The sequence below is a fragment of the Hydra vulgaris genome, chromosome 12, assembly GCF_038396675.1.
Source record: "Hydra vulgaris chromosome 12, alternate assembly HydraT2T_AEP".
NCBI classification, from domain to species: domain Eukaryota; kingdom Metazoa; phylum Cnidaria; class Hydrozoa; order Anthoathecata; family Hydridae; genus Hydra; species Hydra vulgaris.
This window is the reverse complement of record NC_088931.1, coordinates 22,423,397-22,443,744: the sequence shown is the minus strand read 5'-3', so window position 1 is coordinate 22,443,744 and position 20,348 is coordinate 22,423,397. Positions and strand designations below refer to the sequence as shown.

General features: G+C 25.3%; 1 protein-coding gene across 1 annotated transcript in view; it reads right to left on the bottom strand.

The window, feature by feature from the left end:
• Nucleotides 1-933: 933 nt before the first annotated feature.
• Nucleotides 934-20,348, bottom strand: part of LOC100212546 (carnitine O-palmitoyltransferase 1, liver isoform) — an 81,394-nt gene continuing 61,979 nt past the window's right edge. The window contains exons 13-28 of the mRNA XM_065812564.1: nucleotides 20,103-20,156; nucleotides 13,289-13,396; nucleotides 13,184-13,209; nucleotides 12,507-12,572; nucleotides 10,021-10,105; nucleotides 9,857-9,944; nucleotides 8,337-8,367; nucleotides 8,205-8,250; nucleotides 6,707-6,759; nucleotides 6,322-6,403; nucleotides 6,050-6,128; nucleotides 5,877-5,950; nucleotides 5,714-5,749; nucleotides 5,555-5,632; nucleotides 1,682-1,774; nucleotides 934-1,532 (exon numbers count right to left, since the gene is read on the bottom strand). Of these exons, the coding sequence (XP_065668636.1) occupies nucleotides 1,449-1,532; nucleotides 1,682-1,774; nucleotides 5,555-5,632; nucleotides 5,714-5,749; nucleotides 5,877-5,950; nucleotides 6,050-6,128; nucleotides 6,322-6,403; nucleotides 6,707-6,759; nucleotides 8,205-8,250; nucleotides 8,337-8,367; nucleotides 9,857-9,944; nucleotides 10,021-10,105; nucleotides 12,507-12,572; nucleotides 13,184-13,209; nucleotides 13,289-13,396; nucleotides 20,103-20,156 (1,083 nt within the window). The 3' untranslated portion in view covers nucleotides 934-1,448. The remainder of the gene's footprint in view (nucleotides 1,533-1,681; nucleotides 1,775-5,554; nucleotides 5,633-5,713; nucleotides 5,750-5,876; nucleotides 5,951-6,049; nucleotides 6,129-6,321; nucleotides 6,404-6,706; nucleotides 6,760-8,204; nucleotides 8,251-8,336; nucleotides 8,368-9,856; nucleotides 9,945-10,020; nucleotides 10,106-12,506; nucleotides 12,573-13,183; nucleotides 13,210-13,288; nucleotides 13,397-20,102; nucleotides 20,157-20,348) is intronic.

Sequence of the window (20,348 nt, the reverse complement as noted above, 5' to 3'; positions counted from 1 at the left end):
AGCGCCAATGACTCAGCACTCAAAAGCCAACACCAACTACAAAACTAATCTTTATCAAAAAAAAAAAAAAAAAAATGCTTCCAGTGTAAGAGACGTACGTAGTAATGCATACGACACTAAAACAAAATGTCTGTGATAATAAACACATACCAAGAATTTATTTGAAGTATTAATTTCAGCATAATGCAATGCATTGCTATTATTACTGCAAAATAATAACTTATTTTTTGGATATTTTACTAATTCCAGTCAACTGTACTACAGAATGTACACATCTATTTGTACTAGAGAGCGATTAAACCAATTAAGTATGATTCCCTCTAATTTTTTTTAAAAATATTCTCCTGCCGTCTGATTTCTTTCTTTAATTTGACTCAGCTTCTATTGTTACCATAAAATTCAACCAATCGACGCAAGCAATTCAAATAAAAAGATTAATAGCAAAAACAGCTTTTAGTTTTTCTATAAATAATCTCGAGTAAATTTTACCAGATCGGGTTATCACATCGACCAAAGAAACGGTGTTCTTAATACAACACTTTGTGGAAATTTTTTTAAAATTGCTGTTCGTTACGTTGAAGCTGTTAAACGGTAGATTAAAAAGGAAGCATAATATGTTAAATTTTTTTTATAATAATGATAGATATGATGTACAGATCTAATAAATTTTCTATATTTTACCCGGGCTGTTATTTACTATGAAAGCAAATATAAACTTTTATTCGAATGATTGTAAATCAAAAGGTTGAACTTCAGTTTTTTCCCATGTTTATGTTTGTTAAACTTCATCGGTTTGGGACCCCTCCTCGGATTTAAGCAATGGCTTAGTTGGCTTATGCCTTACCCTGGCTTGGTTATAAATAAACACACACACACACACATATATATATATATATGGATGTATGTATAAACAAATTTAAAAACTACATAACGTATTAATATTCAAATAAAATAATAAAACAATAAAAAAGCTTCATTTAATATATACACAGTAAAAGAAAGTTATACCACTATACACTCTAAAAGTATAAATACATAACTTGGATACACAACAATGAAAGTAGAAACATGATAACACTCAATATAAATTGCGGAGAAAACAAGAGAAACAAAGTAAAACCATAAAGAAAGAGTTGAAACTGAATACAAACAAAAAACAACAACAAAAAAGTATGAATCAATTTAAAATAAAATCAGATGTTAAGGTAAATGTTAACACAAAATAATTAAGTTGCGGAAAATAAAAATCGAAATACATTATGATAAGAAATAATGCTATAGGTATTTGGAACATTGAATAAATAAAAAATCCACTGAAATCTATAATAAAATTTCGAAAATTCTACCAGAAAAATTCTAAAAATCTATTTAAACTAACATAATCAAATAAATACGTTTGAATATACTACGTCGTATAAATAGTATTCAAATAAAATGGCGTTAATAAACTAATGCTTTGCTTTATCGTCTAATATATAGTGTAACATTTCAAGCATGCTTTCAGATATCAATTTTGCAAACATCTCAGAATTCTGTGGAAAAGAGAAAAAATCTATTTGAAACAACCACGACAAACTTTTTAAAATTTAGAAAATATTTTAATACAACTCTAACTTTTTAAATGCAAATTTTTTAATACAACTAAAACTTTTTAAGAATTAAAAATGAATTAATAACTTACAGTATCCGGGCAGGATTTCTTACATGATACATGGAATGAAATAAGATTTTCACCGCAAATAATATATGAAATGCCGTACCCATTTTCAGCCACCTTTAAAATAAAGAGAAACAAAATTATTAGCGAAAACCTTTTAATTAATATAGCTAAAATCAAACCTATATGTTACAATGTAGCCAAATGGCAACGTATCAGTAAAGGAAAGATAACAGCTATCTTTTAAAAATAGTATTAACTTTGCATTGTTTTTCCTTTTATCTTTTTTTGCATTTGACATCTACTCCTTGCGTAAAAATTTTAAATGACTCTTTCACATTCTAATTTACATCTTGATTGCCTGTTTCTTAACTACAAAAAATGGGATTTTAAAAAATTTAAATAGTTATTTGAGAAAGATGCGCATGCAAAAAAATTATGTTGATTACGCATTTTATTGTTTTCATTAGGTTACAATGTACTACTTTTACACATATTCTAAAATATAGATTTTTTGGTAAAAAGTCACTTCAAGGCAAAGAAAACATTTTTTTCTTAACATAACTTGAATAGAATTAAACTTTTTACTATCTATAATTTTATTCCCATAAATCTAATATAAAGAATAGTTCTAAAAACTCTTCAAGTTAAGCTCAGGAAATGTTATAACTGCATTATTTACTCTTTATATTACAGTGAACGCTCTATATAAGCAACTCATTTGAACCAATTTCAATAAAAAAAGTGTCTTATTGGGAAAAAAGCAGTTTAAAAATATTTACCTTTATTTCTACTTATTTCTTTTACAAACTAAACTTACAGTTAAGTAAAAGATTAAAATACTTCTACTTAGCTCTTTTACTAAACTGTGTAGAATAAAAAAAATTCCGTTTTATTTTGCAAAAGAAAATATTTTGTTATTATTACAGGGTTCATGGCAGTTTTGAAAATCCATTTTCCCTGAGTTTTCCCTGATAATTCCCTGATTATCCTATATTTTTAAGTATTTTTTCCCTGAGTTCGTGCGGTGGAAAGTATATATTTTCCCCTGTTTATGCTGAAGAATATATTACTTTCGCAACTAAATCCTTGTTCCCAAAACATTTAGTTACTATAGTAATCCATTTATCTAAGCATATAGCAACTATATAATATAAATGTTATAAAACCACTGTAGTGAGCAACTTTCAATATTAAAAAAGATTCAAAAACTGGATACTGCAAAGTAACTTCAATCTAAATATTAAAATAAAAAATATTGCCTGAGTTTTCCCTGGTTTTAAAGATTTTCAAGAAAAATTCCCTGATTTTTCCAGGTATTCCCTGATTTTCTAAATTTTAAAAACTTTTCCCTTTTTTTCCAGGTTTTCCCTGAGTGCCATGAACCCTGTATTATTATTATTATTATTATTATTATTATTATTATTATTATTATTATTATTATCATATAAGCGTAGTTAATAATTTTATTAAAAAATAAAATAAAAAATGAAACAATCAAGTTTTAATAAATCTTTGGTTTAGTACAGCAATTAATGGCCGAAACAAAAACAATTACATATATTTGTTCATGATAGCTATTTATCTTATTTTTAGTAACAAAAGAACCTCATTGCAGGGTAAGTCATTTTCTTTTGCGCATTCTATCACTAAATTAAAAGAATTTATAACACCATTGATGCTTTTATTGGAGTCATCCAACACTTTTTCATTTTCTTCAACAGGAGTAGTTTCACTTTCTACTTCAGGATTTTCTTCAAGGTTAAATAGATGATTTGCTTTGCTTGTTCCACTTCCCACCTCCATAATTCCAGTACCTGCTAAATTAAAATAATTAAATATCGAATTATACAATCTTGCCATATCATCTTCTAAAAAGTTATCGGAAGGAATGTTGTATTGAATTTCATCACTTGATGAAAAAAGATGTTTAAATGAATTTAGATTTCATATCATGCCTGCACCACTAAATAAATAACATCTTTCAAATTTATATTTTTCAGTGCTGAAACTATTCCATCTTCTGCACCTAAGACTGCAAGACATCCGAGTAGATGTTTGCGATAGCGTTGTTTTAATAATTTTATCATATTTTGATCTAGTGGTTGTAATTATTATGTGTTATTAGAGGGAAAAAACATAACTTCAAAATTCAGGTTATCAGTAAAATTATTCTCAGAGCCATGGCAAGTTGCACTATCTACTAAGAGAAGGGCTTTTACAAGAAGATTTTTAGCTTTCAAGTGTCGAGTTACTGAAGGTATGAATATATCATTATACCAGTCATTAAAAATGTTTCCAAAGCATTTTTGGATGATTTGTAATATACTGGCAAATTCATATTTTTGAAGCAATAAGGAGATTTTGATTTTCTTTTCATCATCAAATCTAACTTATGCATACCTGTAGCGTTTATGCATGGCATAGATGTTACTCATTCCTTCATTGCGTTTCTTCCAGCAGCGGATTTTTCAAAATAAGTAACATTAGTTTTATTGGGCAAGATTTTATAGACGAGAACAGTTTTGTCGCAATTACATATTTGTTTAAGCACAAAGCCATTTTCAGCAATATAATTTTAAAATTTATTTTTAAATGAATTAGCTAGCTCCACATTGCAAGACATACTCTCTCCACAAACAGACAAAATCTGTAAACCGTGGCATTTTTTAAATTTTATTAACCATCCATTACTTGCAAAAAATTTTCAAGTCCATTATTTAATCTATTTACTTCGAGTGGTTTTAATATTATCATTTCATTTGGAACTAAATCGTTTAATGGTCGCCGCTCCAAGAACCAAGAAAACACTGAAATGTCGATTTCACTATATTTTATAGACTTCATTAGCTTAATCTTACTCTGATTCACATACTTTGGTTGCATATTCTTTGAAATTTTCTTTATTTTCTTTTACTCTACTTATAGCAAATTTAGCAACTTCGTTACAAATGTCCTTTGTTTTCTCACCATTTTCAATGTCCTTTAAAATGGATAGTTTGATTGTTTAACAATGTTGAATGTCTTTTTTTCCTCTGATTCAAATTTTATGGTTGAATTTAAAGCACAAAAATATTAATTAATTATCTAACAGGAACTAACAGAATTCGAGTAACTGTTCTATTTAAGAGAAATTCACTTCAATACTGACAGCACAAAACACAAACATATACCAAAAACAGAATTTTTTACAACCTTGAGGTTGAGTTGATTAATTTATTAATCAACAACAGAACTTTTTATAATTTGAGGTTATGTTGTTGTGAACAGCTGATTTTACTTCGGAATTAGCCTTAACTTAACTTAAATATTTAGCTTTAAAAAAATAAGTTGCTTATACAGAACAGTTCAAAAGAAGGCAATTTATTTGGAAGGAAAAAACAAGTCGCTCTAGTAGATTGTGAATGTACCAGATTTTTATGGAACGAATAAAAATCCTGCAAAAACACTTGCCTCTAAACCAAACCAGTCAAACCAGTACATTTTACAGAAAGACATAAAAAAATCTGTTAAAATATTGAGAAAGAAAAAAAAGAACCACCCTTATTAAATCAACTATGTTAGGCATTCATAAGCAAATTGTACCTTTCAAAAAAAAATCTTCTTTAAAACAAAATACTACAAAGAATCCAAAAATGTTACTTAGTATTTGTAAGACAATAAAACTTATTCAAGATGTTCCTAGAAGCTGCTGGTATCAAATTATTTTAAATAACTGATTTCGATCCCTCTACAAGTTATAGTCTGAGTTACAACTTTAGGTTAATAAGCAAAACAGAGTCAACTGCATAGCTCATTGCTTGAAATGCCGTGTTCTATTTATAAGTTGAAATGCTATGTGCAATTTACAAGTTGAAATTACAATGTTTTATTACTAACTTAAAAAAAAATACATACTGGACCAAATCCTCCTCCTGCACAAGCATGCTCAGGTTTATTCTCAATGTCCAAGCGCATTGTTTGATTAACTGCAGTCTGTTAATAAAAACTTATTTTTTTAAAATATGCTGATTTAAAAAGTAAATTGAATAGTTTAAATAAGTTTAGACAAAATACCTGACTGGTTGAAAGAAGCCACTTTTCACTAAGTACCTTAAAAACAAAATTTAAATATTTACATAAAATTTAAAATTTAAATATTTGTGTAATGTATTCAACCCGGGTAAAAAAAAATAAAGAAAGAAAACATCTAAAACTTAAAAAAAAACAAAAAACTAACTGTTTTTAAAAAAGGCACATCTAGTTGCAGATACTGAGATACAACATAAAGTGCAAACAAATGACGATCCACACCTAGTAATGTTATAATTATATTAGTAATTTTAAGACAAAATTTTAATATCAAGAATTTATTAAACAAAAAATCATGGCTAAACTTTTTGCACAACTTACCTTTACCAGTCATTGCATCAATTGTTGTTTGGGTATGGTAATTACAAGCTTTAATTAACAGATCACGTTTAACTTCTCTCTAAATTTTGATTTGAATTTAACAAAAGTTTAATAAATTCAATTTAAAAAAAGTTTAAAGTAAATAAATAGTTTACTTTTTTTTTATATAATTTTTTTTTGTTATAATCATTTATAAAATAAAAATTAATAAAGTGAAAAGAAATAAACAAAAGAAATTATTTAAAATTATATATATAAAAAAAAGATATTACTGAAATGGTAGGATCAACTGCTGCCTTAACAAAATTTGTTGATGCCATGGAACATGATCTAACAGTCTCTGTTCTTCCATCCCTAAAAATTTAATAAAGTAATTATAACTTTTTTTTTTAATGTTGCTGTTTTCATTATGATCATCATTACCATTATCGCCACTCAATTTTCAATTAGCAAATTTAGGTAAAAAGAATGTTTCAAAAAACTTAAAACAAAAATATGCTGTTGTACATAAAATAATTACCATATAATTTATTACTCTTAATTTATTAGGAATGTAAAAATTAATTTATTAAGAATAATGTCAAACTTAATGGAAGATGGAACAGATAGGTATTCAAAGGTATTAGAAGAAGATAGAGATCCATAAAAGGGTAATACCTAAAAAGTCTTGCCATTGCTGATTCATATGTTAAACAAACTTTTTTCATACTCTAAAATAATTAAGTTATTTAATCAGTATTTTATTTGATATGGCATAAACATCTTTATATATATATCTATATATATATATATATATATATATATATATATATATATATATATATATATATATATATATATATATATATATAACATATATATATATATATATATATATATATATATATATATATATATATATATATGTTATATATATATAACAAAAATCAATACAAAACATAAAAACAATATAAATAGCGATTTAATTTAATTTTTACAGGAAAAAGATATATACACATCTAACAATTTTTTTCCAGCTTTTAAGAAACTTTGTTTTTTTAAAAAAAACTTTAATTCTATCTTTACATTTCAGAAGAATGAAATTTACAACTGAATGGATAATTAAAAAAAACTTAATTAAAAATTATCGGAGCTTTGACGAGGTGAATTCAACTTAAAAAAAAAGACCATGCATATTACACATTAACCACTTAAGAACCAACTTTTGCACAGACATTTTTCACCAGCAGCATGATGGAATTTTCAATTTATTTTTTTATTGTTGCCAACCAATAGTCGTTTAGCACCACACCTGCAGACTATGTGTAGCTTCATTTAAACACCAGAGAAACTAATATCATCAAAATTCAACAAATGAAATTATTTTGTTAACACTTGGTGTTGCAAATAATTGGTAACTAGTGTGATGACACCAATTTCTACCAAAGCCCCAATCCGATAATTTGAGTTGAGTTGCTACTAGTAACCTAAATGACTTTAGCAGCTTTGAAACAAGTTGATTTAAAAAAATGACCTTGATTTAAAAAAAAGCTTTGTTGAGTTGAAACTTGATGTTTTGCACTTTAATCACTTCAAGTGTAACTTGCTCTTTGGTGTATGATTTCATTTTTTTATTTGCATGCAAGTTTTTTTGAGGAACATTTTATATTAAAATAGATTTAGTGATAATCGATTTAAATTTATACAAAAAATTTATAGAGACTTATTGGTCAGTTTTGACATAACTAATAAGAACTCTAAGTTAACAATTGGTGTATTTCATTCAACATCATAGTTGTTTCTGTTTTTAACTCATTAATACCGGAAATAACAAATTTAATTTAAAAAAAAGATTCTTTAACGACATAAAATGTTATTCATGCTTTAAGTTTACTGATTGCTAATTTTATTTCCAATTATATGTTCTATTTGATTCTGCCCTGTTTTACTGCATCTTTTTACGCCCTGTTTTAATACTTTTTTTATTTGTTAAATTTAAAGTCTTTAAAAATATCCAACACTATTTAAATCAAAAAATTTATTATAATAAAAAACATAAATATAAATATGAAAATATACATATTTATAATATTTATATTGTTGTAAGCATTATTCAAAATGCAATTAATTAAAAATCGAAAAATTTAATAAATGGGGAAATATTCATGATAGTTACCTTGTAATAAGCTAATTGAAAAGCAACTTGGCAAAAAGCATCTGGACTATAAAAATAAAATTTAGCTTGAATAATTTTAAATGAACAAAAATTTTAATAAAAGTTTTTAAAAAATAATATAAAGATATCTACCTCACTTTGCATTTTTTTATCTCGCCTTTTCCTAAAAATTAAAACTTAAGTAAATTATTACAGTAAAACATAATCATGAACTGAAAGTTGAGCAATATCACCACTTAAATCATTATTTGTAAAATTACCTGAACTATTTAAAAAAACTTTATTTCATTTACCAAATCAAATTCAATTATTTATATTTAAAGTGTATTGTTTTAAAAAGTGGTTGCTTTGCTTATTTTCATTCTAAAATTATTAAAATGAATAATAAAACTTCAAACCTGTTATTTGATGTATGATATTTTAGAAAGAATTTTAAACCTAACTCGTAAAAATAATTTGCAGTAGGATTATTGGACCATTCAAACTATGGTCTTGTAAATCACCAAAGAATCTACAATGGTCTTTCAAATCGACACAGAATCTACTATGGTCTTTCTAATCAACAAAAAATCTACTATAGTCTTTTTAATCACCACAGAATCTACAATCATCTTTCTATTCAACACAAAATCTACTATGATCTTTTTAATAACCACAGAATCCAGAGTGGTTTTTCCAATCAACACAGAATCTACTATTGTCTTGAAATTTATTAGATGTTTAAACTTTTTTAAAAACCAAGTAGTATAGAAAGCAAACAAAATTTGTTTTTTTGCTTTCAATTAATAATTATATCACATAATTATAAAAATAGCTATAAAATTATAAATAATTTTATTTTTTAAACTCTTTTTATTAATTCATCTTGGATAAAAATTAATGTAAATCAATTCAAACCAATCATTTCTACAAAATAAATCAGGTTTAATTTACTTTTTTTTTATTGTTAATATAAATAACAAATCAAGTTTAAAAAAGTTTTTATTAATCAAAGATCAATAATTAAACATAACTAAATTATTTATATAAAATTCTTAGCTGAGTGTTTTAGCATCATTCAACATTGATAAAAAACCATTTATATGGGTTTAAAAATAGAAACATTGCTCCATAATGAAGTATAAAAAAAAAAAAGTTTAATCAAAAAGTTGTATTTATAAAAAAACATATATTTCACATTTGAAAAAAAAGTTTAAATGAATAGAAAAAAAAATTACTGATGATATGTTTAAAGTAAAAGTTTTAAGCAAGAGAAAAAAATTGAAACAATCAAAAGAAAACTTAAAGAAAAGACTTTGGAAAGCAGGATGGAGTTTTGTTGTTCGTTCAAAAAAACCAGATCAGATAGATATGGTAGACGGTCAAAATGAAAGTTATGAAGAAATTATGAATAACAGAAATGAAATAATATCTAGTAATACTATTTATGAAGTTGAAGACTTAAAAAACATACTATATTATCAAAATAAACCAAGAAGATTAGCAATCAGTGAGACCGATATTACAGAGCGACTTGGTCTACTTCAAATTATTAATCACTGCATTAATCTGAGATCTGTTTACACTGATGGTATGATTTAAAGATGTTAGCAAAAAAAAAAAAAAAGAAAAAGAAAAAAATATTTTAATATATTTTTTAATAAAACAATTACCAAACTGTGTATGAATCAGCGTAAAAAGTTCTACATCATTGATTTCCTTTTGGACTTTTACAAAAGAAGAGTTAATGACAGATATGCACTGGAAAAAATAAAATCATTTTAAACAAATAAAATCAAAATCTAGAAAAATAAAATTTGACAAAATGAAGCAATACTTCTTCAGGGATTTCCCATTGCAACTTTGTTGAAAGCGGCCAATTGAATTTTGGAGTTCCATGACAATTACCATCTTTATCATATCTTAAAAAAAAAAAAAACTTTTTAAATTTATTGCATTTTTAATAAATAAATAAACACGTAATAAACAGTGAATAAATCCTGATTGGTATTTTACTATTTCAGAAAGGGTTATTAATTACCACACCCATAAAATATTTACACTTAATCTTTTAAACATTTTTCAGTATAATATCATGAAATTTTACAAAAATTTTAATAACATGAAAAATACAAATACAAAAAATATAAATTAAAAACAACTATTAGCCAATAAAACCTTTTGATTTTCAAGGCTATTTTCAATAATTTACAACTAAAGTATTATATTTAAATTAATAAATATATTTTCTTTCTGCAGCTATTTTACAGCATGATTGCATTGGCTTATTAGTATTTTTAGTTATGTGTAATATTGGTATTTATATTTTTGTAAAAATGTATTTTAATGCAAAAAATTGTGAACAAAGCATTAATGCTAGGAATTTATTTTTTCAATTTTTTGTTTGTTAAATACAATTACAATCTATATATATATATATATATATATATATATATATATATATATATATATATATATATATATATATATATATATATATATATATATATATATATATATAACTATTATTATATATTAAAACTATGTTTAAAAACTTCAGTTATTTGTTATAACATTTAAATACCCCAACTCTTCTTGTCTTTTTTCTCTAAAGTCCCATTTTTATTAAAGATTAAAACCAACATTTTAATTTAATATTTTAAACACAATATTTCAATTCAATGCATAGAATAAAAACACAAATTTGAACAACTTAAACACCCAATTATAAATTTAAATGAAAAAAAAATTGCTTTGTTTGTAAAACAAAACTGCTTTTGTAAAACAAAAGTGCTTTTAATGTTTAGTACAACATATTATTAAAACAATGTAATCATTTAACTTTTTAAAAATCTGCTCATTGAGGTGCTCTAAGAAATGCTTAAAGTCTGGACACCATGGCCAAGCATTTAACTCCTTACAAATGTTACAAATATGGCCAGAGCTGGCATTTAACCACAGACCTCTCAATACTGAAGCAAGTGCTCTAATAACTTCAGTACGGCTTTTTGTAACAAAATTATATTGTATAATTTATGTAACAACACAATATAGCATACATCTAAACACAATATAGCATACATCTAAACACAATATAGCATACATCTAAATAGAATACAACACAATATAGCATACATCTAAAGCTTCGTTTATTGCTTTAGTAGCTTTAGTAAAAACTGAAATAAAACCGAGTATAATAAACAACTAGTCATAGTAATAATGTTTTTAAGACAGGTAATAATAACTTAAGACAGGTATAATAATTAATAACTAAGACAAGTAATAATAACTTAAAAGACTGAGAAATGCCATTTAATAATTTTACCAAGTTAATGTTCTAACATAGTTTATATCTTTTATGAGAACTAGCAGTTTCAATAATTTTAGTATTAAGCAAAAATAAAATTTTAAACTGATAAAAGAAAGCAAAAAACGCAATGCAAATGTTGATTAAAAAACAATTGTTTTAGTTGCAGTGATTTAAGTACATTTACTGCAATAGGCGCAATAGCAATCTAATGAATGCACATTACAACTGTTCTCCTTCAGAATGATTAGAGATCATACAATTTATCAATAAGACAAGAAAAGATATTTACAGCATAAACTCTTATATATAAAAAACTGTGAAGAAAATTGTTTTCAAAAGAGTTGATGCATCTTAGAAAAACTTTCATTTACTACTATTTCTATTTACTGAACTTAATTAAAAAGTATTCAGTCAAACATTTTGAACTTGATAGATCAAAGTAAAATTAGCATAAAGTTAAAATAAGTTTAATTAACATTAAATTACAATTAAATTTAGATCAAAGTAAAATTAACAATAAAAAACTGTGTTTCACATTTGAAAATGAAGATCATTAACTAAATTTCATTAGCTACAATTTAGCAAAAATGTAGATAGAAAGGGATATTATTTTTAATTCAATATTGATAATGCTGTTGAACATTAACATCATAAAAATGTTTGGTTACATTTCTTGAAGCTACTTAGCCAACAAGTGAGTTTTACATACAAAACTCAATGGTAATATGTTTCCCAAACTCTCACTATACCATTACTTCTTATTATAACTTATAAGGTATGAATCAAAATAAAACAATAATGAAGAAAAAATAAAGTTTTGTTTAAGGTTTTCAAATTAAGAACAAATAATGTTTATTGTAAACAAAAGTATAGATAATAATTTTATTAAACTGCAAATATTAGATTGAGGGTTCCTCCATAGATTATCTGTCATTAATTATAAGATATAAAAAGCAGTAAACATAACATTAAAACATTACATAATCACTTTAAAAAAATATTTAAAAACTAACCCTAATTTCTCAACATCTTCAATAAAAACCCATTCCCAAACATGAGCCATAATAGGAGCATCAGCCCTTTAAAAAATATAGCTGAATGATAGAAATTCATTATTAGACAGCCTAAACATTCATGCAGCTTGCACTACTCACTTATATTAAAAACAATGTAAAGTCTTAATAACTTTGTCAAAAAATAAATTTTAATTTTTTCCTTTAAAAACATTTCCTTTAACAAACCATTTACTCGAAGTTTGCATTTAGATTGCTGTTTAAAAAAAACTTTCCTTTAATAAATCAATTACTCAGAAGTTAACATTTGAGCCCATGAGATGCATAGTGGTATAAGTCACTTTTTTCAACACTTTGAGTTATTGCCACCAATGGTTAGCATTTTGTTTATTCTATTACATGGCAGAGTGGTATAAGTCTAATAGTATCGATGATGATGCTATTTTTATTTACTTCCTCTAAAAGAGTTTGATGATTTATGATATGATGTCTACTAAATGCCTCTGTATCTTAAAACTAGATATGAGTGACTTATACCACTATGCATCTCAGGGGCTCATTTACTAACTCCTTAGAAAAGTCTAATATTAAATTTACTAACAGTTTACAAACAATTTTGAATAACACAATAAAAAAAAAATTAATTTAAACAACACAAAAAACAAATAAAAGCTAACCAAGAATGTTCAGCATTGAATCCAATCTGAAATTAAGAAAATATTTAAAGATGATCATCTAAAATGCTTCAATATTTAGGAGCAATAACAAAGTACTCAACTCACTTGACCATTTTTGCATACAATGAAGTTGAAAGATTTGTCAAACCATCTATTGTATCCTTTCCCGTGTAACATTCTCCTACTAAAGTTATTTATATCATCCTGAGAGCTCTTTAAAAAAAAATAAAAAATAGTTAAAATATGAAATCAATTTTAAATTTAGAAAAATGAAACATTTTAAACTTTTTATGAAACATTTTAAACGAAAAAAAAATTATAATAAATTTAATAACTGGTAACATCTAATTTAGTTCTATTGGCGACACAATACAAAAATAAATCTTTAAGAATCTGGTAATGAATTATTAAATCAAAAAATCAAATTTTATTTTAACTGAACTAAAATCATTATGTTCACCATAATACAAAACATTCTGGTTATTCTCTTAAACAAAATGTTTAAAAGAATAACCAGTGCTGTTTTGAGCCTTGTATCTATTATATACACACTATATACTATATATACTAAATAGCAGATACTACTATATATGTTAATGTTTAATACTTAATAATTTTGTTGACAATTAGCTGAATTGTCAACAAAAATATAAATAGAAGTGAACCTTAATGAAAAAGTTTTTTGTGAAATGATCTTTTAAAGTTGATAAAGCTCTTTAATTTATAATTTGAAAATAGTTTTATAACCATTAACTCTCACACTATGATGTACTAAAACCAGTGCTTTGGGGTCAAAGTCAAAAAATCGGCTCCAGCTCCATTAATTTTTTTAGCTCCGGCTCCAGAAGGAGCTAAAAAAATTAATGGAGCTGGAGCTGGATGGAAATATTTTACTATTTTGATTTATTTCTTCTGGAGCCGGAGCGGCTCCAGAAGAAATAAATCAAAATAGTAAAATATTTTATAAAATATCAAGTTTTGGTGGCTATATCAAGATTGCTTGATATAAACTCAAATGCCTTTCTACATTTGCTTTTCTTTTTTATCTCTTTTTCAAACTCAATTCTTCATCAGAATTAGATTTACCTAAAACTGAATGAAGTGCATAAGATGATTCAGCTGTTTTTCTTATTTCTTGACTTAATGTTATATTTTCTGCATCTTTTTTATAAGTTATTTTTAAGGCTCATTTTGCTCATATATCTGATTCTCTTATAACAATATTCTACAACTAGCATTAACATAAACTGTGGCTAGACTTATATTATGACTTTCTTAGTTTCTTCACAACATACTGGAGCTTTGCCAAAAGTTGAGTAGTGTATGTTTCTTTTAAAGCATCACAATTAACTAACTGCAAAGTGTGAACAACGCATCACATTACCTCAATCTTAGTATGTTTACACCCTTCTTGGAGAACTAAGGTTGGATTTTTTCCCCAAACTGCTGCACTTTCTTTCTCATTTGTCTCCTGTCATATATGCTCCTCATGTACTTCATCCTGTATAGTTTCATCCAGAAAATATTCATCACATGAATTTTTGTTCAAAAGTGTGATTGTTTCTAATGTTTTAAAGTAACTTTTAAAGTATTGTATGAAGCAACATAAACTACATGACATATTACAAAAAACAATTTGATCAAAATTAGTTAAAAAAAAAAAAATGCTAGTTCCTTTTTGAATGTATGCAAAAACAACCATAAATACATCAGATCAAGCATATTTTATAAAATATTAAAGTTTTAAGTGCCTCATGGTGAAAATCAAGTACTTAACACTAAATCTATACATATAATATCAATATCAAAGTACAAAATACTTTATTTAGAAATTATAAAACTTCAAATGATATTATTAAAGAGAGTTTATTTGAAATATAAAAAATAACATCCATAAAAACCTAACAATTTTTTATTTTAAAAACCAAAATTAATTACAATAAATTTCATTAAAAATAAAATATATGAATTTTTAAGTTTTAAAAAAAATAGTGTAAAAGCTTGGATAAAATTCTATTAATATAAGTTAATTATTAGCTTATTAAGCTATAAAATATAACAGCACTGGATGATCACAGATGGCTGAGTATGGGATACAAAGTGCTTTATTGTAACTAAAAAAATTTCACTTGTCATCCAACAATTTTTGTTACATAAATTTAAGCTTCCTGTAGGTGCTCCACTAATATAATATAAATACAGGTGGAACTGTATTACCCATAGCATTCGCAAAAGCTGACAATCGCCCTCTTACTGCTGTAACAGATTAACAAACTTACTTAGCTTCACAAGTTGAAAAGATGAAACATATGACAAGAAGATGTCAAGATGAAATAATCTTTGGAGGGTCTGTAACTGTTAATAACCCTGTCTCACCTACATTAAAAATTCAGGTTTGAATTTATATTTTAATTGAACAGTTGCACAAGCAAAGCTGACTTTTTCTGGTTTTCATAGTGATAATTTTCGATTAAAAAATTATCCATTGCTTTCCTGCTATTTTACTTAGGTGCCATGAATGGTATATCTTTTGAATTCAATGCAACACTATACTTGTAAGGTAACTGCTTAGTTTGTAATTTAGTTAAACCGTTCTACATATTTAAAAACATATGCAAATGTTCTAGCACTTTCATCAGAAGCATGAAAAATATTTCTATTTCCTATGTTTGCAATGTAGTTAAAGTTTTCTGGCAGCTTTAGAGAACATTATTACAACTCTACCTACTGTACAGCTCTACCTCCTGTAGATTTTTACAACTCTACCAACTATAGATTTTGTTAAATTATATTTTTTAGCTGCACCTTGAATTGACATGCCCTTAAGAACACTTTTGACTGCATTTTTAACATCTAAAGAACTTTTTATGTTAATTTTGTGATTGGTTTTTATCTGAAAAAGTTTTAAAACTTCATAAAAATCAAATTTATTCAAATGTTATAGGACATTTGATGAAACTAGGTACACATGAACTATGTACACATGAACTATGTACATATATAGTGTTTATAAATAAAACACATAACTAGATATATCATAGATTATTCTGGTCATATTTATAATATCCTGAAAATTTTTTCCTAATAATATCCAGAAATATTTTTGAAGTCATTTCCAGAGAATTCTGGGAATAAAAACGCTTTTTGTATATTTAAGAATATCTCATGTGCTTGATAAGATAATTTTTAACAGGCATTCTTACATATAAAAGAAAGGTATTTTAATTAAAATTAAACTAGATTTTTAGATGAAATAGTCAAAATAATTAAAGTAATCTCTTAGTGCTGAATGTTTACATATCTTAAATAATCCTTAAAAAATGAGTTTCCTATTATTTAAACATTCCAAAACAAAGTATTTATCAAAACATTAACAAAAAACTTTTTAATAAATAATTTTTAACGCTATTTCCTTTTCTCGAAGGTAAGCGTTTATCACACCAGTATTTATTAAAAAAAATCTTTGATTTTTTTAAAAATAAATACTGGTGTGATAAACGCTTTTGTAGTTAATAAATGACATCAAACAAAAAATCACTTTCAAATAACTTTAACTCAAGTAATAAACGCTATGTTTGGGTTTTCCCTTTTGCAATGAACTTATGTAGATCAATGCTTTTGTATGTAATCATTTATAAAACATATACTGCAAAATCACCTAAATTTAGTCACCATGTAACTTCGGTCATTTGAGAAAAAAAATAAATAAAAAAAGCATACAAAACTCAAATTTTACAAACTTTTTTTTCTCGAATAATATTTGTCATTATTTTGTAAATATGAATCTATAAAAAAATTAATAATGTTTATTTGCAACCTGCTGAAATATTTCTTTAGCAAAACAACAATTCAAAAAAAGGCATACTATTAAAATCCAATATAAGCAAATTAAAATAAATGATCAAATTTAATATAAGTATTGATAAGAATCACCAAATTAATTATTATTGCAAAAAAAATATATCAATTTTTGTATATTAACTTTTTTTTGAAAATTAGTGAAATTTTGAAATTGTGTTACGAATGCATGAATTTACAGGTAACTTTACTTGTAAACTTATCAGTAAATTTTCAAATTTTTATAATGGTTTTTTATTGATATGGTATTTTATTTAAATAAAGAATTTGTTTATAATTTAAAAATTAACCTGTTTTAAAATAAAACTTACTAGTCATTTGCATCAGTAAATTTAAACCATAGAATATGAGCTAATTACAAAACAATAATAGATATTGCAATGCACCGATATAGTTCTTTTTCAAGTTAATACATCTATGTCATCTATGGATTTACACGAGAAAGCTTGGATGGCTCGTGGTTTGAAGGCTGTGGATAAAGGCATGAATTAGCCTCTTATTTTGTTTTTTCATGCAAAACCTTTCTAGCTTAAATTTTTCTTATTTTGTGTCATTATTTGCTTATTTGTAAGTTTTATCAAAGCTTCTTCAGAAGTCATAATGTAACATATATAATAACTTGACTCTGATACAGAAGCTTTGGGTATGCCAACATGTAAAGCATTTAAAATTGATGTCTTTAAATGCTCACAAGCAGTTGTGCAGCATGTTAAAAGAGATCTTTGTTTTAATGAGCTCAAAGAAGTTTGTGTGCTTGAATTACTATGCTTTTGTATACTTGAAGGAACTTCTGGAAATACGGTAACTGGTATAGGCAGTGTTGGTAAGGCTTGAGTACTTTGCACAAAATTGATCCAATAGCTATTTTTTCATTAGTTGTTTTTTCCCAACACAAAAGAAAAATACCTGTTGCTTTGAAGCTGGAACGCACATTGTTGCTGAAGAAGCTTTTTTCATCTGCACCTTGTTTTTTTCTTTGGCACCCCAAAAGACTTTTTTTTGAGCCCAGGACGACACCCTACTTGGTCACTGGTATTATCTGATATTTCATTATTTTTGATGTTAAGTTTCTGATGCGTTATTAGGATTTATGTAGCAACCGAACTTATGATATGATATTGAAAGTTCAGTCTAAGTAAATGTTCTCATTTAAAATTAAATAATGAGTACTAGTTTTTATTTTTCATTTTTTATTTTTATATCAATTATCAATATAATTTTCTGTATGTTTCAGGAAAAAAAAAATTGAATTTTTTATTATTTATGCATGATAAATGATGTTCAAAGCTTAAGTGACCAAACTTAGGCGATTTCACAGTAATAACTAAACAAAAATAAAAAAATTAACCTCTATCTATAATATCTCAATAAGTTAAATAAGACTTTAAAAGTCTAGCATATATTTGATTTATTTTAAAAACAAAACTAGTATTAGTACTAAAGATATAAGATATGTAAATTTAAAAATTATAATACAAGTTTTACTGATAAAATCTTATAACCAAAATAACAATTTTTATTTTTTATTTGGATTTAGTAAGAAAATAGTGCAAATAAATTTGATTTCTCGGTAAATGAAAACAAAATATTTTAATGGAAACAAAAATAAAACAGAGTAGAAAAGCGGTATTCTTCATTTAATTAAAACTTTTATTTTGTCAAAAGCCTCCAGTTGAACTAAAACGCAAATACTTTTTCGAGGGGAAAACCCTAATCTAATTGCAAAATTGTTTAAAAAGCATTTAAAAAACTTTGCGGTCAGTACATTTATTATTCAAACCAGATATTTTACAACAATATTTTAAAGTTTGTATTATCTCTCAACCGGAAATATAACATCAAAAAAATAAATGCTTTTTTGTTAATGCCTCAATGAATAAATTGATTTGGTAATTTTAATTAACTCAAAACTTATTTTATGATTCAAATATATACATACATTTTTCACATAGGCCGGATGAATAAACAAAATAATTGCTTTTACTCAGCACTTTTCAAGTAAGTGCTCAGCTTTATGTGAATAAAATTTTTAGCAATTTTGCTCAAATTTTTATTCACGTAAAGCTGAGCAATTACTCCAATTTGTTTCTGCACTTGGGAATCCCTATAATAATAAATATACGCGTACAAATAAGAAAAAATTATTTATACAAATAATGCCTCACTTGAGTAAAATACAGCATAAAGTAATGGATGAACAATACCTTTACTGTTTTAATTATTTGATGACAAAAAAAATATTTTTAACCTGTATTTCCAGAAAACTATTTGGATATCTGGAATTCTGAAAATATCTGGAAAAAGGTAATCCCTGTTATATATATTTTGTATTTTAACTTAATTAACTATTTTAACTCAAGTTTTTTTATTTTATTTTCTCTTTTGTTAAGATTTTTCTTTCTTTTTGAAAATAAAGTTTTTTTTAAATAAGTTTAAGTTTTTTTGATGCATTTTCAAATTTTGAAAACATGTTAAAAGCCATGGTCAAACTGTCAAAACAAAGTATTTTTTTGCACGGTCATATAATGGCGTGCAATCCCACATCTTTCTTTGAAACATGGATATATACACATTCCCACAAATATCTTTGTGTATTTAGCCTTGCATAAATCATTGATAAATGACAGCACTTAACTTCGAATTGTTAAACAGTTATCTTTTATCATAGTCACTGTGATTCAGCCTTCAGCCATATTGAATAATTCAGCCATATTATATTGGCATTTTTACGCAATAAAAACTAATTAAAATTGATTAAAAATTATCATTTATTATCTAAGTTTTGGACTTATGGACCCATATGGATTTTCACTTATATAGAACCCCATAAGTTAAAATATCCTTTTATTTGGGGCTTTCATCTTCATTAACTGTTTCAAAAAAAGTTCCAGCATTGGATAATTCATTTTTCTTTTATAATTTTTTTATAACTTTTTATCATATTTGCTTTTTTAATCATTTCATTTTCACCATATAAGATCATCATGTTTATTATCCTTCAGGTTGATACATATTTAACCAATTGAGATTCATTTAAGAAAAGAATTAAAAATTAACAAACTGTTTCAAAAGACCAATATTCTGAATCTTCTTCCAATACAACAAAAAAAGCTGCCTAAAAAAAAAATAAAAAAAAATAAGAAGCTCAAATAAATAAAACAATAAAACTATAACAACATCTTTATTATTAACAAAATTTAAAATTTGTCAAAACCTTTATATTGTCTCAACAAGTTAATACATTTACAAAAAACAAAGTTAATCAAACAATAAAAGCTCAAAAGGCATATAATACGCCTTGCATTGT